Genomic DNA, 19,931 nt, shown 5'->3' with positions numbered 1-19,931 from the left:
AGGATGCCTCTTAAAAGTAGCAGCACCACAAATCAAATGTGGTGGTGGCAGATAAAGCCATTCTGAGTGAGTTAGTGATGTGGCATAAAACCTTCTGAGTGAGTTAGTGATGTGGCACAAAAGCTGAGCACCTCCACTGATGGCTATGAGGTGCTGCAAGATGTGATCATTCCTTGCAAACCTCCCAGCTTTTAAAGGTTTGCAAGGTTTGTCTGACAGCTTCACAATCAGTTTGTATCCTTTCTGCTGCTGTTCTCTATATTACAGGATATTACAAGAATTTCAGAGGTAGGAAGATTCATCCAAGAGTGTCACTGTCTTGTAAACCAGAAGATAATCTTTGGTTTTGAATTTTTTATGTACTTTTTAAAATTTGCCATGTTTCCTGTAAAGCTGTGTGATGGTATTTCCAATTGAAATAGAACATTTTCTTTCCACTCCCTCATTAGAGAAAATCATCTGCAGTTTGATGACCTATTTTCATTGATTCAGGAACTTGAGAAATCCTGCCTTGCCTCAAAAAGACTCTGAAAAAAAGGTCTAGTTTTTGAGACCATAGCTTTCTTTGTGTAAAATTCTACTTAGTTTGTGGATTAGTCACCCAAGTAACCTAATCCATATGCCAAAGTTTTCAAATGATTGAGGAAAGACTAAGTAGATGAGCATTTCTTTCCTTTTAACTGCCCATAATTTCTCACCTGCCATTTTTATTTGATTAAATGCAGTGCCCAAACTAGTGATTTAACCCTTTTATGTGTGTTTTTAAAGTGTACACATACTTTTAAACCTGGTGACACCAACCACTACCCCCCCCACACACACATACTTGATATTGAATGGTGGTTGTTGGGAGCTTCTGCATGTAGTGGGCAGCATGAGAACTTTGTCATTAACCAAACTCAATATCTTCTATTACAGATAGCATGCAATAGGCATAGGAAAACTTGCAGTGCACACCCTGACATCTTTAGGAATTTTTATCCTAGTAGTAGGACAAGGCAGTTTATTCTGAACATGGAGATATTTCAGAATGTGATCAGAAGTCCTCTATAGCTCCTCATGTGTTTGGAAGCTTAGAATTTCTTGTCTTACCTTTTAAATTCTGTTAGTTTAAGGACTTGAGCTGATAGCTGCCCTGCACATGTAAGCATAAGGCTACAGTGATCTGAATTTTAAATACTTGCTTTTTCTCCTTGAACAAGAATAACAGAGTTGATTGGATACCATCCAGAGGAGCTGCTGGGTCGTTCAGCATATGAGTTCTACCATGCCTTGGACTCAGAGAGTATGACCAAGAGTCATCAGAACTGTAAGTAACATTCTTCTTTTTCTTTGTCATTTGCATGTAAAGCATAAATTGTGGGTACCTCAATAAATAGTTGAAAATTCAAGTTCATTTTGTGTGCAGATACTCTCCAAGAGCAGCATTTACACCAGGTTACTGTGCTTGTCTAGCTGAAATCTGCTGCTTGTCTTTCCAGAGAGTCTGGGTTTCGCCATAATTAAAACTAAACTTGGATGTTAGAGAGGAGAATCACTGTCTCTCTAAGGTATAGTGCAAGGTTCAGCTGAAAATTTGAAAAGCTGAGTTAGGCAGTTCTAGCCTGGTGAGAAGGGCAGTTCCTGGTGGTCAAGAGAATTTGGATTGTTCAAAAAGAAAAGAGGAGGTATTAGGGTGACCTAAGTGTGCCCTTCTGTACCTGAAGGGAGCTGACAGGAAAAATGGAGAGGGACTATTGACAAGAGCATGTAGTGACAGGACAAGGAGGAATGGCTTCAAACTGAGAGAGGGTGGGTTTACATGAGATATTAGGAATGAAGTCTTTAGTGTCAGGGTGGAGAGGCACTGGAACAGGTTGCCCAGAGAGACTGTGGCTGCCCATCCCTGGAAGAGCTCCAGGTCAGGCTGGATGGGGCTCAGAGCAGCCTGGTCTAGTGGAAGGTGTCCCTGCCTATGGCAGGGGCTGGAACTGGATGATCTCTAAGGTCCCTTAAAGATCCCAGGCCATTCTGTGATTGTCTTTCTTGTGTGCTGTTGGACTCAGCAGACAGAGCTAAAGGGAAACAGGAAGAGCTTATTGCAGTGGTTTTTTGAATGTCTCTCTTTTGCTACCAAATAACAACTATCTTCCCCGTAGATTGCAAGGAGATTTTCTTAAAGGGATATTCATTATACAAATAATACCTACTGCCAGGAACAGCTGCTTCTTGTTTTTGTTATGCCTATGGGAACTGCCAGTTTTAGCTGTTCTTAAAGTAAAGTATCTGAATTATACTAGGAGCAGAGACCTGATCCAAGGTCCCTCTCTTCAGCAGGCCATACAGTTACAATTTCTATCTCCTTCACATCAGGTGTCTTAAAATAATTGGATTTAAATCTTCAGTCTCTGTCTTTAAGAGTTTGTGCTTTGGCTGGAGACAAGGTAGTGCATTCATGTACAAATGACAATTCCCACCCTTGGCAATTACAGCCCCTGAACCAGTTTATTGGAGAGTTCTAACCAGCACATCACCAAAACCTCTGCAGATGCTCTTTTAATAGAAACAAAGCAAAACAGCTAGGCTGGAACCTGCAAGATCAAAAACAAACCCCCCACACCTTGTAGTTGCTGTGATGAAGGTCTCTGTCCTGAGGAAAAGCCCATGACTTAGGTCACATCTACAGGGAATTTGCCACCAAATAGACTTAGAGAAAGTATTTCTGTTCTTCCCAGAGAAAAGCTGCAGCAAAGAATAGCTGTCTGACCTTAAGAGGTTAGCTCCAATGGCAAAGATTCAGGACAGTTTTAAGTTGAAATGTTTTTTGAAAAAGTGTTTGGCAGTGATGAAAGTTGTGTGCCGTAAAACAGTGTTGATATGAATCATTCTTTTTTTAAAGCTGCTTAAAAGAAAAAAATAGATCAGCCCATACTCAGTGAGAGTTATCTGGGAATGTAATTTTTTTAATTGTTTCTTAGGTAATATGTTAGTGTTTTTACCAGTAAAAATGAATAAGTAATATTTATAGATAGGATGTTAATATCCTGTGCTGGGCTATTGAAAGTCATTCTGTGAAATCAGGGGGTGTGCTGCACTGGTGCTTTTGAATCACTGAGTTGGATTTCCATGAATGGGAAGGGAGGGAATAAAATGGGAGCTGGCAATGCATTTGGTAAGAGGAAAGGGAGGGTGAGCAAGCCCTTGTTGGTTGTCCCCATCTAGTTAATGAAATGGGAGCACTGAGTTACTGTCTGTGTAAAGATTTCAGGAGAGTTTCTAGTACCCACCATGACCAGGCATTAAGAGATGTTGGTCCTCATTCCAGCAATTCACTTACCCTCCTGTAGTGCAGGGTGTGGGTCCAGATGCCATTTGTGCCCACTGAAAGTCCTACAAACTTGCTGCAGGGTACAAGGTCTGATCAAGAAGTAGAATGAGGGCAAGAGCAAGTCTTAGAGGGGTGGTTACACCAGCAAAGTCCTCAAAGCACTGCATATGTTATAAATATTTAGGATCAAACTGTTCCATAGAATTTATGATAGTACAGGATCAGCATGGGTTAGGTTTTTACTGTTGGAAGCACAGGACCAAAGTCTATTGCTGTGATAAATGTGATTTCCCACAACAGAACCATCAGTTTAAATTGCCAGCAAATTTAGTTTTTCTAAGATAAAATAGTTCCCACATCTTCTGGGACCATCAGGCTTCTTACCAAGTCAGGGAACAACCACAAAAACAAAGTGACAGCAGGCTGTGACTTTACAAAACACACATAAGCCCTTCAAATAGGAAATGCCTGAATTCCATTATGTGTGCCATTGAGATGCTGTGTAATCCAGGTTAACCAAGCAGGTCTAGAGCTTATGCAGACCTTACTTGTTCTTCCAAGCATGAGGCTGTACAGAACTTACCCATTTTCCCATTGTCCTTTTGTATGTGGAAATAGCCTCAAAATTCAGGTTCAGCAGACTTGCATTTATTAAACAATAATTTTTATTAGAAATATGCTATGTATAGAGTATATATCATTGCAGTAATGCAGTCATCAGTTCTGACAGTGCCCAGTAGTTAGCAAAAGTTCAGAAAGCTTTCTAAGGGAATCGTGGTTTTGTGTTCTACAAAATTCATCCCTGCCTTCCCCCTCTCTCCACACAAAGAATATAATTGGAGCCTAATTCATTGACATGTAACTAGTTCTGTACAGATATAGGTAATGCATACCTTATAAAAAGTAAAAAAAAAAAAAATAAAGAGAGAAGTGAGAAATTCACTCTGAAGGCAGAACCTTAAACATAGCATTGATAACAAAGTCAGCAGTTACAAGTGTATTAGTAATTTATGAGATTACCCCATGGAGGGATTCTGCTGTACTTTATTATATCAGAACATGACATGCTTTGAATAATAATAATAAAAAAGATTAAAGCAGTAAAAAGCTTCTTTGTAATGTAACAGGCGCCTACACTGTGACTCTTATTGATGAGCTGATGATTAGGAAGCAGTGTAATTATGTTTCACAAGCAGAGCAGAACAGTCCAGTCACTAAAACACTTTGAAATGAAAGCCTTTTGATTTTGTTCCACCAGAAGTATTTAATCAATAAAAGTAATGTTCTCCTTTGTCTAAATAAATTAAATGAAGGATGATTAAATACTCCTAGGAAGAAAACAAACAAACTTCAGAAATAGAAGGATAAACACAGCAACAATTATCTGCAAAACAGTTGTTGTGTTTCACAGGCCTGGATTTGTACATTTGTATGGTGGCAATGTAGGAGAGGCTGACAATAAATAGCTTCCTTTAATGGCTACATTCACAAGAACTTTTTCTGTAAAAAGACCACAGTATCAATTTTCCAGTCCTCCTGAGTCAAATTGTGTTATTTCTAGGGCATTAGTTTGATGGCATACTTCTTTAGGATGTAAAAGCTGTTTAAAAGGAAAGGTTGCCAATGTGTGGTCAAAGGTTTAGTTCAGCCAGTTCCCACTTCTGCTGCTATTCAGTGTGACTATGTCTGCTTACAAGTACAAGCTAGTGCAAGTACTGCTTGTCTGCTCCAGCCCTAATTTTTTGGTCATTGATCAACATTATTTTTCCTTCACTGGTAGCTTTGAATTACAACAGACAGGACATGATAAAACTTTACATCTCAGAAGTCCAAACCTCCAAAACTCATTCTCTGCAAATACTGCAAAATACTGGGGGGCAGCAGGGCTACAGATTTCACCCTTCAAACATTTAAAAGCTTTAAACCAAATTTGTATTATTTTCAGTTATTATTTGAGAAACACAGGATAGTTCAAGAAACCAGAGTTACATAAACATTATTTGATAGGGTGATGTGTTTCTTCTAGGCTGCTAATTCCAAGCTCTTGCAGAGGAGCTACACAGTTCAACCAGAGGGAGAAATATAGTGGTTCAGCTTCAAAGCAGTCCTGTTTACTATTCTAAATTTTTATACCTTCTTTTTTTTTTAAGATGTCAATTAAAAAAAAATCTTAGTGAATATAGCTTTTAAATAATCTGATTTTTATATTTATTGATTACCTAAATAAGGAAACTATAGTTTCCTCAATAAATTCATTTTTCTACGGATCAGTTTGGGAGGTCAAACTGAGACAGTTCTACAACAGGGACTCAAGAAACATGCAGTCAGCAGGCATTATTTTGAGAGTTGAGATATTATATTAAATTTTTTTAATTCCACATTCTGATCTGAAGATTCAGACCATCTCAAAGAACTCAACTGCCAGAATTTAAATATTCAAGAATTTCAGTCTTGAGTAGAAGCCTCAAATGAACATCCCCTTTCATGTTTAAAATGGCTGAATTTCCCCAAAGTTAAGCACATCCCTTATCCACAAATGCCTTGGTGCACTTCTGCATCATGAAAGCACAGCGGTGGGTGTATCTAAAACAAGTGGTACATGCTGCATGTTCCTGTCCTGCTGCATTAATTGTATCTCTGCCCCCTTTCCTCAGTGTGCACAAAAGGTCAAGTAGTGACGGGCCAGTACCGGATGCTTGCCAAGCACGGGGGATACGTGTGGCTGGAGACCCAAGGAACAGTGATTTACAACACCCGGAACCTGCAGCCCCAGTGCATCGTCTGCGTCAACTACGTGCTCAGGTGGGCTCAGGGCACACGCGTGCCTCCACGTGCTGCAGAATGGCACTATCTGGAGGAACCTCTCAAGGGTCTATTTATTCAGGGTTGTTGCTCTGAAATCGCTTTAGTCATGTTTGTTCAGTCTTGTTTACTGATGTTAGCCATCGATGAAAAATGTGGCATGCCTGTTCCCAACGCGCTGCTGAAACACACCGCAGCCTTTCTCCTCTGCAGTGCTCATCTGACAGAGTGTAAGGTCTGCACCCAAGATTTTATTGTGTAACACAACTGCTAATGTGTTTTGTTTTTCTAACGATGTGACCAAGAGATAAAACTGAGTAGTAACTGTATCATGTGTTGCTAGGAGAAGCTGTTTACAGCCTGAAAAATCAGGGCCAATCAAAAGTTTTGCCTTCATTTGGCAAAACTCAAGTTTTTTTGCTCCTAGCTGGGGCCAAAATAGGAAATACTTATTTGAGTGATAGTCTTGGTCATTACAGCCTCGATTACATCCCTTTAAAAAGCAGAGCAACAAAGCCCTGAGTATTCCCACAGAAGTCCTGACCACTCTCTGTGCGTCATCCGAAATGGTGGTGCTCAGCAACACTGGAACTGTGCCTCGCCTCTCGAGAGCCTGGCATGCAACTGAGAGGCCAAAATGCTCCTATATCCCCAGCTTCAGAGACTTGGTCCTGCCTGCTTTATCCACATCTTCCATCTTTATGGTACAAAATGCCTAAAACCTATTCTCTCTCTCATTAGTGAAATTGAGAAGAACGATGTTGTGTTCTCCATGGACCAAACAGAATCACTTTTCAAGCCTCACCTGCTGACAATGAACACTGCCTATGACAGCAGTATCCCTGCATCAGAGAAGAGTGACTTCTTGTTTACTAAGCTAAAGGAAGAACCAGAGGAACTTGCTCAGCTGGCACCAACACCTGGTGATGCCATTATTTCCCTGGATTTTGGTTAGTATTTGTATAAATTATTTTTGTGCAACAAAGAGCCACATGTGAGCCCACATTTAGAAACTTAATAGACAAGGTCTGTTTGCTGTGAGTACAAATTGGGAGTAATGGCTAAAAGAGCCCACATGCTCACACCAGTGGAAAATTTCTGTGAATGAGAGCAGAATCAGGCTTTCTTGCTGACTAAATAACGTGCATTAAGTCTATGCCAACTTATTGTCATGGCAACTAGGAGCAGTGTTTACTTTTAATGAATAGCTGCAGTTATATCATAACACTGCACCAGCTAAAAGTATTCATTCATATTGTTAAAACCTCATCCAGGAACACAGAAGTTTGAGGAAGCCCCTGCCTTCACCAATGCTGTTTTGACACCAAACAAAGCATGGCCAGTGGAAGTGAAAAGCCACCCTGCTCAAGGTGAAACACTGACAATACCGTCCTTTACAATGCCTCAGATTGCACCTGGCAGCAGTACTCCAAGTGCAAGCAGCAACAGTAGCTGTTCCACGGTAAGAAGAGCTTAAAAAGCACTAAAAGTATGTTGTGCTTTGTATGGAAATCCCATCAGTATATGTAAACAACGTTTTTGTGTTGGCAGTCCTGTCTCACTGCTTATTAGCAAGGCCAAGAGTATCTCTATCCTTCCTATACTGCATCATGCCTTAAGAATTAATAGCCTAACTATCAAATGGGAACAATATCCTGGCTTCGCATGCAGTCCTCATTGTCTCTCAGCTGTCCCTCAGTAATTACTGTACCATATAAAACAACTATTAGGAGAACATGCTACCACCTTTCATAGAGTTAGCCTTATATAAAAAGCCAATGTAAAATTGTCTGCCCCAGACCCACCTTCCTTCTCGTAAGTAGAAGCTTTAGCTTTTAGGAAGCTTAGCCAAGTCAGGCTTTTGAGAGCAGCTCCTTGGAGCTGAAGAAATGAACATGCTTCCACAGCACTGCCACCAAGAGCTGGAACCACTCTTAACAGAGGTCTTAAGAAAAGCATGGAGGTATTGCTAAGCATCTTCTTTCTTGACAAAAGTATTTAATGGTGTACATTTCTTGTTTCTGGTCTAAGTTGCCAAAAAACATTTAAAATAGGATGACATCTAGGTTCCTGAAATGGGTGCTTATGTACTGACAATTTTGTATCAGAGAAAAGCTTCTGATAGAAGTGGACAGTTTTGGGTTCTGAGCACACTAAATACACTGTCTGCCCATTCACTTCTCGTAGGAAAGATGTTACTGAATAACAGCATGGTATAAATGGCATGATGCTAAGCTAGTACTGTGGTTGTCTTCCTGCTTACAACAAAATGTTATTTCCATGCAGCCCAGCAGCCCAGGAGATTATTACAGTTCTGTGGATGAAGATTTTAAGATCGAGATGATTGAAAAACTTTTTGCCATGGACACAGAATCAAAAAGTCAGTGCACCTCCCAGGTAATGAACAACCTCTTGCAAAAGCCACCAAGATCACTCTCCTGCTAGTAGACAATACAGCTGTTATTGGGATACAGCATTTAAACTGCATTTACACATGCACACCAAATCTTTGATGCACATTAACAAAACAATGCACTTCCAAAAGCTGCCACGTCAATCTCTGTCCCTAATTCTTTGAAACACGAGGTTTGGAGTGTCACTGTGGACTGTGGTGACACTGCTAAGAAGAAAGGATCACTAGAGAGCTTTCAAAACTTGGAGGGTTTTGTAGAATGGATAATGAATATAAGCAGCAGCAATTTGTTTTTAAATCCAGCCAAATGACTAATGAATAAACATCCTTTCTAGATCAAAATAAACTAATTCTTGCAAAACAACCAAATGAGGAAGGAATGCCCCTCATAACACACATCTCCTTTAACTACAAAATGAAAACTCATATTAGGTATATGCTTCCTCTTTTGCCTCTTGGAGATTTTCAGAGACTTGGAAATTACGTGCACATAAAGTAACACAGTCTCCATTTCCTGCATTCTAATAATGATGTAAGTGTAGAAATTTCCCCTATGAATAAATAAACCCACTATTACAACATTACAGCAAGTGAGCTAGTGAATGAAAGGTGTGGGCCTGATTCAGCATACTTAATCAAAATGCCTTTGTGAAGAGCTTATACTTTATAGCCGAGAGAAAGGAACAGGCACTGCTGATGGGAAGCACAGACCTCACACTCATCTTTATCTATTAATCCTACAGAAAGTTTGGGGTGCTGGGGCCCAAATTGGGTACTTCCATTTCCAGCACAATTTGCAGGCTTAGGTAGGCTGTAATCTATGTTCTGAAGAAATTTCAACTTAGTCTGGGCTTAGAAATGAAAGCAAGAGTGGACAGATAGGAAACAAATGTGGAGCAGGATGAAACTCACTGCAAGGCTTTACATGTACAAACTTCAGTATTGTCAGATTCAGCATCTGCTTGCTCAGGTGTGTCCCACCACATCAGGTGCTTTGGTGGGAAAAACAAGTATTATAAAAGTGTTGCAGGGTGTTATGAGCTGATTGGGGGGCCAGCACTGATTATCCTTTGTGTTCAAAGAGAAATGAATGTAAGTATGACTAGTCCTCCAAGGGAAAAAAGAATACAGAGTTAAGTGTGATAGTGTACTTCTGGCTAAATTTTTTCAACCTTCACATTTTTAGACATCTTTTTTTTTATGTAGCTGGATTATGAGAAAGCTGTGTTTTCTATTTTAACATGAAAAAGCCTGAGGTTGAACTACGTGCCACATGTTGTAGAGTCTTGGCAGGCAAGTTATTCAAAGCTTAGTGAAACAATATCTACTTCAGATCACAGTGATGCTGGAGGCTGCATGCAAGCTGCTTTAACAAAGATTGCTCCTCTGGGAGGTTTTTGCCTTCAGTTTGTTATCTAAATTTTGCTGCTGATGTTATGATGAACATGTATGCTAGCATAGAAGTAAGACATCTTTAAACAGGAGTTGGCCAGTTTCATTAGGTAAATTTGGCATACAGTGATTTTTCAGATTTGCATATATTAGTATTCCATATCACACTAACTGCCACAACTATGTAACTTACAGTTTCTTTATGAACTTACTTTATCTTTGCACAGACTGACTTTAATGAACTGGACCTTGAAACATTGGCTCCTTACATTCCTATGGAGGGAGAAGATTTCCAACTCAGTCCCATCTGCCAAGAAGAAAGTCCTCTCTCTGAAAGTGCACAAAATACCCAGCAGAGTCTAAGTAGCATGAGTACCATCTTCCAAACTCTCGCTCCTACTTCACAGAATCAATTCCTCCCAGAGAAATATTGCCCACAGCTATCAAATGGAAAAATTAACTCTGGTCATGGGTCCTTGTCATCGGTGTTCTTCAACAATACAAGGTCATCACTGCCACCATACCATGACCAAGCCAGCACTCCCCTGTCTTCGATGGGAGGAAGACCAAATACCCAGTGGCCACCTGATCCCCCATTAGAATATGTCTCTGCAAAATGGAGACTGATGGATAAATACTCAGGATCCCTATTGAGTTCCCCCTCAGGCCCACCAATAACTTCTCAGAGGGTGCCCATATATAAAAAAAGGTAAGTGTTTCTGTGGTATAACTATCTGTGTATATTTACCCAGAAAATATTTTGGGAAATGAGAACGGTGGTAATCTTGAAAATTAATTTTTCTCAGTTCAGCTGAAAAAATTTGTTGTGATAGGCATCAGACTGTAGCTCTGGGGAAATTAATGTGGTGCTCTCCCAGTGGCAGTGAGTCTGGAGGAAGCAGAAGTGGGTTAATTTTTCATTGCCTGTAAGGATACGCAAATGAATTTCCTGCTGGTCCGGTTAAAATTACACCAGTAATTTTGCAAAGCATGCTTGACTTTATGCAATTTAAGAACAGTACCAAAAAGACTTATTGGTCCAGCAGTAGCAGGGACACACACATACTTTCTTACCTTGCATATATTTTCTGCACAACAGAAAATGGGGAAGAGAGAGGAATAAAAATACATTTTTGCTGGCCTATATAAATACTATGGCCAAGACTTAAATTGCAGGGTCTTTTTCTACAACCCTTTTGTTTGCTTTCTTACACATGTGAACAGTATATGATGAGATGTAGATCAGAGGGTGCAGTCCTAGAAGTTTCTAGCCTCATAGCTGGAAGTTTCTCCATAGCTCTTGAGTTTTTAATGCTGCTCACACTGACATGTTCAGGAAGTACATAAAATACCAATGGTCATTTTAAAACATGAAACTGTACAGTTTGCTTTTTGGGATTACTTGTTGTCAGAAATACCAGTGTCTGAATGTGCATTTGGAAAGAAAGGGTTTGTCCCCAGTCAACAACTCATGTGTTCATATTTAGTATGTAAAGCAAGGCTACAAATGCATGGCTCTCAAATCCAGTTCTAAAGAATTACATTACTTTCTTTTCCACGGTATTTTTTGTCTGCTTGGAGATCCCTAGAGGGTGTTTATGCTAAACTTTCATAAGTCTTTGATCCCAAACGTCAAAAGTTTCTAAAGATGGTGGGATGACTAATAAAAGGAAATAAAAACATTTGATGTTTGAGATCTGTCCACTGCCAAGTCTCAGATACCTTAAATGTCCTTAAATGAAAGAAGAATCTCTATAAATGAACCAGATTATTTCAATTGGTCTTCCTTCTTTCTTTGTGCACTCACAAAGTTCTCCTCTCCACAGGCCCCTGGATGCTTTTGGACAACGAGCCATAGATATAAACCCAGCAAGACTTGCTCTGTCTAACAGTTTGAAACTGAAGCGACAACTGGATTATGAAGAACAAGCCTTGCAACAGCTGAGTGGGGTAATCACAACAAATGCATCCCCTTCACAACTTTGCACTCACCGTGGTCATTGGTGTAATTGTTTGTTTTGCTTCCCTTCTCATTCTAGGGAGATCCATCTGTCATTAACCCATCTCACTTAATGTGGAAGAGAATGAAATTTCTCAAGGGGGAAAACTGTTCCTTGGTTACAGAAAAGAAATCTCTCAGCACAAGTGTTCTTACTGGTAAGACAAAAGAAAGTGGTTTTGCAATGCTGCATATTGAAACACCATTTTAAGACAGGTTGAATAGGGAAAAAAGCTCTTTCAAAAGGAAATGTAAATAAGCTCTGTAAATATTATACTAAGCTAAAATTAAAGATCAAGTTCTATCACTAAGAGCTGAACAATTTAAAGGTACATTTGATAAATACCATTTAGTTGGTTTCACATTTGTTCACGCACTTGCTTCGGAGGGAACAGAAATCAGCGTAATGGAGCTGTGTTTACCTCCTGCTGATCCAAGGTGTGAATATCTCAGAGCTTGAACAGATACTGTTTCTCTACAACACTGTGTTTCCTTACACAAGCATATCTTGACTGCAGTGCTGCTGCTAGAGCTGGGGCTGTTTCTAGACTTCCTTTGTGATAAGATGCAGATTTGCCTATGCTGTAACACCATCAAGCTGAGGTTCATTTTGCTTTGGATCACTATAATAATTACACTGGCTTCATTTAACTTTTATTTTCCTACTATTCAAATAACAGATGAATTTTTCTGTAACTCGAGAGGTTTGAGCCAACCAATGAATCAACTGCAGCAACAGCAGCAGCAACAGCATCAACCCACCTGTGACAGTCTGGGTGAGAATTTGAAAGGAGGAACGTTTCCCCCTCTGTTTTACAGTTCCCATTGTCAGGACTACAGTACCCAGCCAGCTCATAAAGCGTCAGGTAAGAGCTGCCAAACACAGAGATTGGAAAATGTTGGTATTTTGTTCCAAAACCCACACTTCTTTTTTCATGAAAAAAAAATGAGAAGGAGGATGATAAAAGTCAAAATATAGCACAAAAAATTAGTTTCGTGGTTTAGCGTGAAACTGTAGTGTTTACATTTATAATATATGAGAAAAATATTTTTCCCTTCATTTCAGTTAAACTTAACACCTTTTCACCTTGGAAGACCTGTTATCCTCCAACCATACTCTTGTCTTGTGATGGAAATGATTATTATATTGTACTTTTTTTTGTAGAACTTTGCTGCAGCATTGATATGGAAGTTTGTAGGTTAAAGAGGTGGATCTGTTTTTTATAATACATGTCAATTCAGAAACCGTGTCTTTTACTACAGCTTTCCTCATCTGCACCAACACAGTTTTTCTCAGAACAATCTCAGTTTGGGGGCGGATGTGAAAGACTGCACTTGTTCGTGTGGCAGCCTTTCAGCTGTTTAAGGAGGGGCAGAGCACAGCCTTGCTCTGACACATGGAGCTGCTGGTGGCTTGAGGCAGATTGACATAAAAACAGAACGAAGCTGGCGCAAACAGAAGAGGTGGGAGCGCCCTTCCAGGTCTCAGCCCCTTAAGTCTCCTCCCTGCTGTGTTCCAGGTGTGACCAGCCGCCTGCTGGGGCCCTGCTGTGAGCCCTACTCGCTGCCCGAGCTGACGCGCTATGACTGCGAGGTGAACGTGCCGGTGCTGGGCGGCTCGACGCTGCTGCAGGGCAGCGCGCTGCTCCGAGCGCTGGACCAGGCCACCTGAGCCAGCCCTGCCCTGCGCCGCCCAGAACAGCTTCAGTTCTCACATTTATTTTTGCAAGTAGACAATTTCTAATACCAGTACACTTTTACAGGATTTTACGTAGATATCGAACCTGTCCACGTTACCAAATAGTGGCCTTTTGAAGTTACTCACTTTATTATTCATATTAAAGAAATACATCTACTGTATTTTCTCTATTGCAATTAAAGTGGTGTTTAGAGAGTTTGATTACCCTCCCCTTATCTCGTTACCTGTAATTTATATTCTGAATTTTTTTTTTTTTTCAAATTTCATGCTAATAAAAAGCTGTGGTATAAATGCCTCATCATGTGATACTTTGGCTGCAGTACTGCAAAGATATATTTTTATTGCCAAAGATGAATGAAACAAATTTGATCTCCAACCACAGTTTTTTGTTGATCTGCCAAATTAAAATCCTTTGAGTCTTTATATTTTTCAGCATTTATTTTATTGTAACTTTAATAACTTTTGGAAAAGCATACTAAGGAAAAATCCCAGCCTTCTGCCTCCCATCCCTTTCCTTCCTTTTTATACACTTCGTTGAAAGAAATGTGAATGGTGAAATGCAATGTTTGTGGGTATCTGTGAAAGTTGCACGTCTTAAGCTTTTTTCCTCAGAAGTAAACCACATTCTCAGCTGCCTTAACCCGGCTTACTCTACAGCCAAGGGAGTTCTACAGATTTACCCCAGTGGAGGATTTAGGCCTGTGTTTTCATTTGTGTTGAGGTTTCTTGTTTTGTTCTTTGTTGTTGCCTTTATTTTTTACACAAAACAGATTCTTTTTAATTATTATCTCTCTCTGGGTCAGTTGTTCATCATCTCTTGGTACTTTTGCTATATCTGTGACACAACTACTTTAAGAGCTGTTTCTGCTAGAAACTTGTAGTATTTGTTATGATGTTGCTGATATTTCAGGAATTGGAGCATCAACCTCTAGTTGATGTTACCCTTTTTCATTTTATATGCTAGCTAGCAATATAATTGCAATATTGAATCCACAAATCTCAAACTAGTATTTCCCACTGTATTAGGCTAATTCAGTTATAATCAGACAAAAAGAATTAGGAATTGCATAGTGAGATGAATAGCCAGCAGGGAGGTCTCTCATTTTTACTTGCTTTACATTAATCAGTAGCTAAAAAGTCATTAAAAGGCAGCCAGACATTTTCTGAGCTCCTTTCCAACTATCATTAATTGTCATGCACATATTTGAAAAATAGGGCTTTGAATGCTTTCAAAGGGTTTTGAAAGTTTAAATTACATCTCTAAACTGCAAAAAATATTAGAGTAAAAGGCAGATGAGCAGTTCTGACTTGAAAATGCATACAGACTTAGATCTGTGTTTGGATCTATCTTGTTTCCTCCACTGGTATAAATCACTGTAGATTCACTGAAGAAAATGAAACAGTGGCAAAGTACTAAAGGTAAAAATCTGGCCCAGAAACTTGGAACAAAAATATATTTTGGAGACTTCTGACTCTGCTGAAGCCTGGTGTATAAAATTGCTTTATATCATGCACTGACACTTGCATAGAGAGAGCCTTGGGTTCATAGAGCACTTCACTGTGTTAAGCAAGTCTTAACCACACTAGAAAAGCTGAAGACCTTTTGTTATGGGTACATGATGTAAAAAAATATACTCCCTATTGTAGGCAATCTTTCAAGAATTTATTACCAAAAATAATCTACTCATAAAGTGAAGTTACTACTATGTGAAAAAATTTATTGTAAGCATCAACAGCTGATGAAAATTGGCCATCCAGATTTGACAAATTTGCAGTGGCACAGACTTAAGGCTTAAAGGATTAAAGACACTTGAATACTGCTCTTCTGTTTCTTATTTGTGTAGTTTCAGCATTAAAAATGTTATACCCTAACAGTTTACTAAAACACTCTGAAAAAATATTCCATGTCTTAATATTAATCATACTTTTTATCATAATTATTTCATAATCTATATTGCTGAATTCTTATTGACAATATTATAACTGTATGGGAACTTTAACTTGATAAGGAAATGTATTTTGACACTGATACCTTATTAAAGTATACTGATCCTAAATTCTTTGTGACTCATTTGCTATGAATTTGTTATTTGTTGTATCATTGTAAAACAAAAGTATTTATTAAATTATTTATAGAAAATAAAGGTTTGCATTCATCTTTGAAGACTGAAAGAACAATCAAATGTTACCCACGTTTGAGAGCTGGGAAGGAGCCTGCCAAAGGTCCATACTATGAACTGCTTTGTAGAGTTTACCTGTCTTTCCTCAAATGAAGAATTAATGCCCTGCAGACCACCGCCCTTCTGGAACTTGTCTTGTGGCTCAAACTGCTGCTTCCATTTCAAAACTGTGTTCCTACCTGAGGAGCTGAGGGTGCCTTAAGTCCACCAAATCACAGTTTAGAGGCTGAATTGCTACAGGTCCCAACCTGAGTTTTGGTGGAGAAACAGAAGCCACCATATTCTAGCAGTCTTGGAAAACCCTTGGCTAATGGGTTTTCCCCACTGAATCCTTCCAAGTGTCTGCTTTGCCCTGACAGCAGTCATTAATCCAAATGCTGCTGTTAAACAGGTCAGTCCTTTTCCATATAGGTTTTGCCTGTGTAATCACACCAATCACATAGTAGGAGGACAGACACATTAAAAAATTAATTTCCAAACATGCACCTAAACTTCAGCACTGTGTGGAAGTTGTTAATGCTTGACCCTTCTGATAAATGCCTTTGAAACATGCAGTGCCCACACAGGCACCAGTGAGCTGCTCAAGCAGCAGCAAACCTTGTGAAGAGCCTGCAAAAGTGGGCTATTGTTACCTCCTTTCTTAGACTGGACACTCAGTAGGAGTAGAAACCAAATCCTTTCTTCTAAATCTGTTGTAATGAGCATTATTTATACAAAACTCTCCCTTTTAAAGTATCCCCTTAGTCTTTGTCCAAGTGTCCCCAGAACTAACTCAGCATAGCAGATCCTAATCCAACTTGAGTATTGGAAAAAAAAAATTAAAAAAAATCTCTGAAATAGATTTAAGATCAACTGTTAAGATCAACTTCTATCTTTTGAAGAGTGTAATAGCTAACTGTTAATATAAATTAGTGCTGTCAGGCATTATTTTTTGGGGTGTCCAAACAGCTGATTGCTCATACTTTCATACTTAAGAGGGTCCTGCATTGCATTCACCATTCCCATGTTCAAATAGGTGAAGGAACATACTGGTTAGTGCCTTGAGCTGACTTTTTTTCTTTCCCCCTCTATAGCTAAACATTTTTCATGTTAGTGAGTTTCAGTGGTTTTTTTCCGTACATATATGAACATCCTGGACAGCTAAACTCTGACAGTACAATTTACATACCCCAAAGACCCAAACCCTGGTCAGAAACACAATGCAACCTATGAATTAATAGCTGAGTTTTATTCTGCTGAACAGGGATTTATGGTGGGTTTGAAATCCACAGTAGGCCAGCAGAAGTGCTTAAAATTCAGCGTACATCATCTTGCACTGCCTAAAAGCACCATTTCTTGGCATGAGACTTTGTATCTTGAACAGCACAGCACTGATCCCAACAATGTTGTTCAATACTCATTACATTCTGCTGAAAAATTGGCCTGTTTTGCCAAGCTCTCATGACTTGGGCTGGTCTCAGTCTCTGGCTGATTATCAATTCTATCATCTTTTTAAAATGATCAAGCAACCATTTTTCCTAGAACACAGGATTCACTCAGGTAAGACTCATGACATTTATCAAAGAAATGTTTACAAGAAAATACAATAGAGAATTCTCAACATGTGATTAGCAATAAAAATACAAGAAAGCCCAGAAAACTTGGATAACAATGTCCAACTGTGTTTTCAGTGGAAACACAGGCTCCTAAGCCATACTGAGATCTGCAGACACTACGTGATTCATCACACTCACTTGGAGCAGCAGGCAGAGCACACGAAAAACTAACACACAGATGCTCCAGTTCTAGGTGGTAAAGGTTTCATCTGTTACTTCTACCTATGGAGCTTTATAAAGCTATTCACAGACATGCCACATACATGTGTGTGTGTGTTTGTGTATATATTTTTAATTTTTTTTTAAAGTGCTACAGTGGAGAACTGGAAATATTCCTCTACATCTAAATAAACAGCTTCATTTTTCTTTCCCCTCCAACTCCTAATTATAGGCTTCTCAAGAGAGAAAGAAATAATTTCTAAGAAAAAAGCAAGTCCTTAACAATATTTTATTAGGACAAGGTCCGTCACAGAGACCTGTCCTGCTCCCTTAGCACAAACCAACACACAGCCCAAAGGCTGCTTTTTGGTTTCCTGGGACTGTGTCTGAGCCCACCCTTGCCTGTGGGGGAGGCAGACGTGGATTCTTGGTGCTCCAAGCTCAATTCATTGATGTTTCCTTAGTTAACTGATACAACAAAAGCACCATCAGAAGGCTCCAGTAACTGGAACATACCCCAGTTTTGAATAAATAAAAATTTTTAAAAAGTGATTAAACACCTTAGCTACTGTTTTGTTCTTCTTGTTTGTCTGAAAGCCAGCCTGAAGTTTTGGAAGCTTGTTATGTGCCACAGGCTTCACATGGAACATTTTCCTTGAAGAAGTCCTAAATTTCTGTAATCAAGGACTTACTTAATTCTGTTCAGTCATGCCTCCCAGTTAGGAATGTGGTTAGGATGTCTCATTAGGGAACAGCAGCACATTCATGACCCTGGCTTGCAAGGACTACCTGCAGGCCGACCAACACCAGCCCTTGATGTGCTGGAGGCAGCAGCAGCTGTGCACACCTTGGGCAGTATCTGGAAAAAAAAAACCAAAACAAAACATCTCCCAAACTCCTCACTTGAAAAGACTGTGCTTAGGTCTTGGAATTACAAACAAAACTGGCAAGCTAGATCCTCAAAGGCACTAGAACCAGAAACCAGAGTGACTTTGTCGCACCAGACATATTGTAGTATTTGGGGTTTGGCTGTTCATTTTGAAGGACTAGCACTAGCTCTAAGGACTGAAGCTGTCTCCCCAAAGCACTGGCAAAGCCAAACCAGAAGAAAACTACCTCAAGCATTGCCTCCTCCAGGCCTATTGTTGTCCCCCTCCAGTGCACAGCTCCAGGACCAAAGGTCCTAGATAAACCACAGCAGCACAGCACTACCATCTTGATGGCTTGTTCATCCATCAAACATCAAATGTCCTCTAGTCTCTCAACAGCTAAACATGTTTCTTAGTTGCAGCAAGCAACTGTAGACAATTGCTTAGTCTTGACTCCTGTCCTTTCCTCTAACCCCAATGCCATTCCTTCCACTAGCCCCAGCCCATACACAGATCTATGGTTTCATCATTCTGATTTCTGCCTCATGCTGACTTCCCCTTGCCCAGCTCACCTTCCTCTCTAGATAAACCTGCTCCAACCTGTCCCGTGTCTACACAGCCTTCATTGTAGGCAGCCGTTTTCAGCAAGAATTTTGGGACTTGCAGTGTGGCTTCTTTCTCATCATGTCCTTGCCTTGGCTCCCTGTTTGATATGGTGGTCAGCCAGGCTCCCAGCCATTTTCACCCAAACCTCAGCTTCTCTGGTTCTTTTTTTGAGCCCATGTTAAAAATGTCCAAACCCCATTCCCACTCTAACCACTGGGCATAACAGATCACGATCTTTTCCCTGACATGAAAGCAGATTTAATGCTCCCTCTCACAAGAAGTTAGTGCACCCTCCCAAGAGCTGCAATACCACTCCAGAGTCATTTTTCTCAGCCTGTTTCCATTTGCTATTCAAGCAAGCAGTGGTGGGGTATGAATGAAAAAGGTTCTTCTGGCCCACAGAAAATATAGAGTCTCTTTTATCAGCCCCTTGACACGGTGCTTCAAGAAAAATCCCAACACATTTCAGATGCACACATAATTTATGCCACGATTTTGGAAATGAGAGCAGAGTTGAGCAAGTTCCCCAGACGGCTGAACTCTGATCTCCAAAGCCAGAACAATTTCCCAGCCATAAGAAAAGCAGGATGGGTTTGCTCTTTTAGTCTTATCAGCACCACAGAATTAACACTAACAGTGGGAAGAGAATCCATATTTGTGGCTCGCCAAACCTTCTTCCTACACAAGTACTTGCTTGTTCAGGACAAGAATTAAGTCTGAGACAGAGAGAGGTGCACATGCTTGTCAGACTGCTGCCAAATGCTGCTATGCACTTGACAGACACCAACAAGCTCACAAAGGGTGTGATTTTCAAGTCCAATTTATCCATCAATATTTTCAGCCCTGAGCAATCCTTATACACTCATGCCAGAGTCTGGCTGCCCAGAATTTGGAGAATCCTGGGGTGCCC

The 19,931-nt window shown here is 39.9% G+C and overlaps 1 protein-coding gene across 2 annotated transcripts in view; it reads left to right on the top strand.

Moving 5' to 3' along the window:
• Nucleotides 1–15,776, top strand: part of EPAS1 (endothelial PAS domain protein 1) — a 76,179-nt gene extending 60,403 nt beyond the window's left edge. For both annotated transcript variants that reach the window (XM_056488930.1, XM_056488929.1), the window contains exons 7-16: nucleotides 1,203–1,309; nucleotides 5,962–6,109; nucleotides 6,851–7,059; nucleotides 7,384–7,571; nucleotides 8,396–8,506; nucleotides 10,142–10,623; nucleotides 11,741–11,864; nucleotides 11,954–12,071; nucleotides 12,594–12,779; nucleotides 13,434–15,776. In XM_056488930.1, the coding sequence (XP_056344905.1) occupies nucleotides 1,203–1,309; nucleotides 5,962–6,109; nucleotides 6,851–7,059; nucleotides 7,384–7,571; nucleotides 8,396–8,506; nucleotides 10,142–10,623; nucleotides 11,741–11,864; nucleotides 11,954–12,071; nucleotides 12,594–12,779; nucleotides 13,434–13,585 (1,825 nt within the window). In that variant the 3' untranslated portion in view covers nucleotides 13,586–15,776. The remainder of the gene's footprint in view (nucleotides 1–1,202; nucleotides 1,310–5,961; nucleotides 6,110–6,850; nucleotides 7,060–7,383; nucleotides 7,572–8,395; nucleotides 8,507–10,141; nucleotides 10,624–11,740; nucleotides 11,865–11,953; nucleotides 12,072–12,593; nucleotides 12,780–13,433) is intronic.
• The last annotated feature ends 4,155 nt before the right edge of the window (nucleotides 15,777–19,931 follow it).

The sequence above is a fragment of the Oenanthe melanoleuca genome, chromosome 3, assembly GCF_029582105.1.
Source record: "Oenanthe melanoleuca isolate GR-GAL-2019-014 chromosome 3, OMel1.0, whole genome shotgun sequence".
NCBI lineage: Eukaryota > Metazoa > Chordata > Aves > Passeriformes > Muscicapidae > Oenanthe > Oenanthe melanoleuca.
This window is presented reverse-complemented; position numbering and strand designations above follow the sequence as displayed.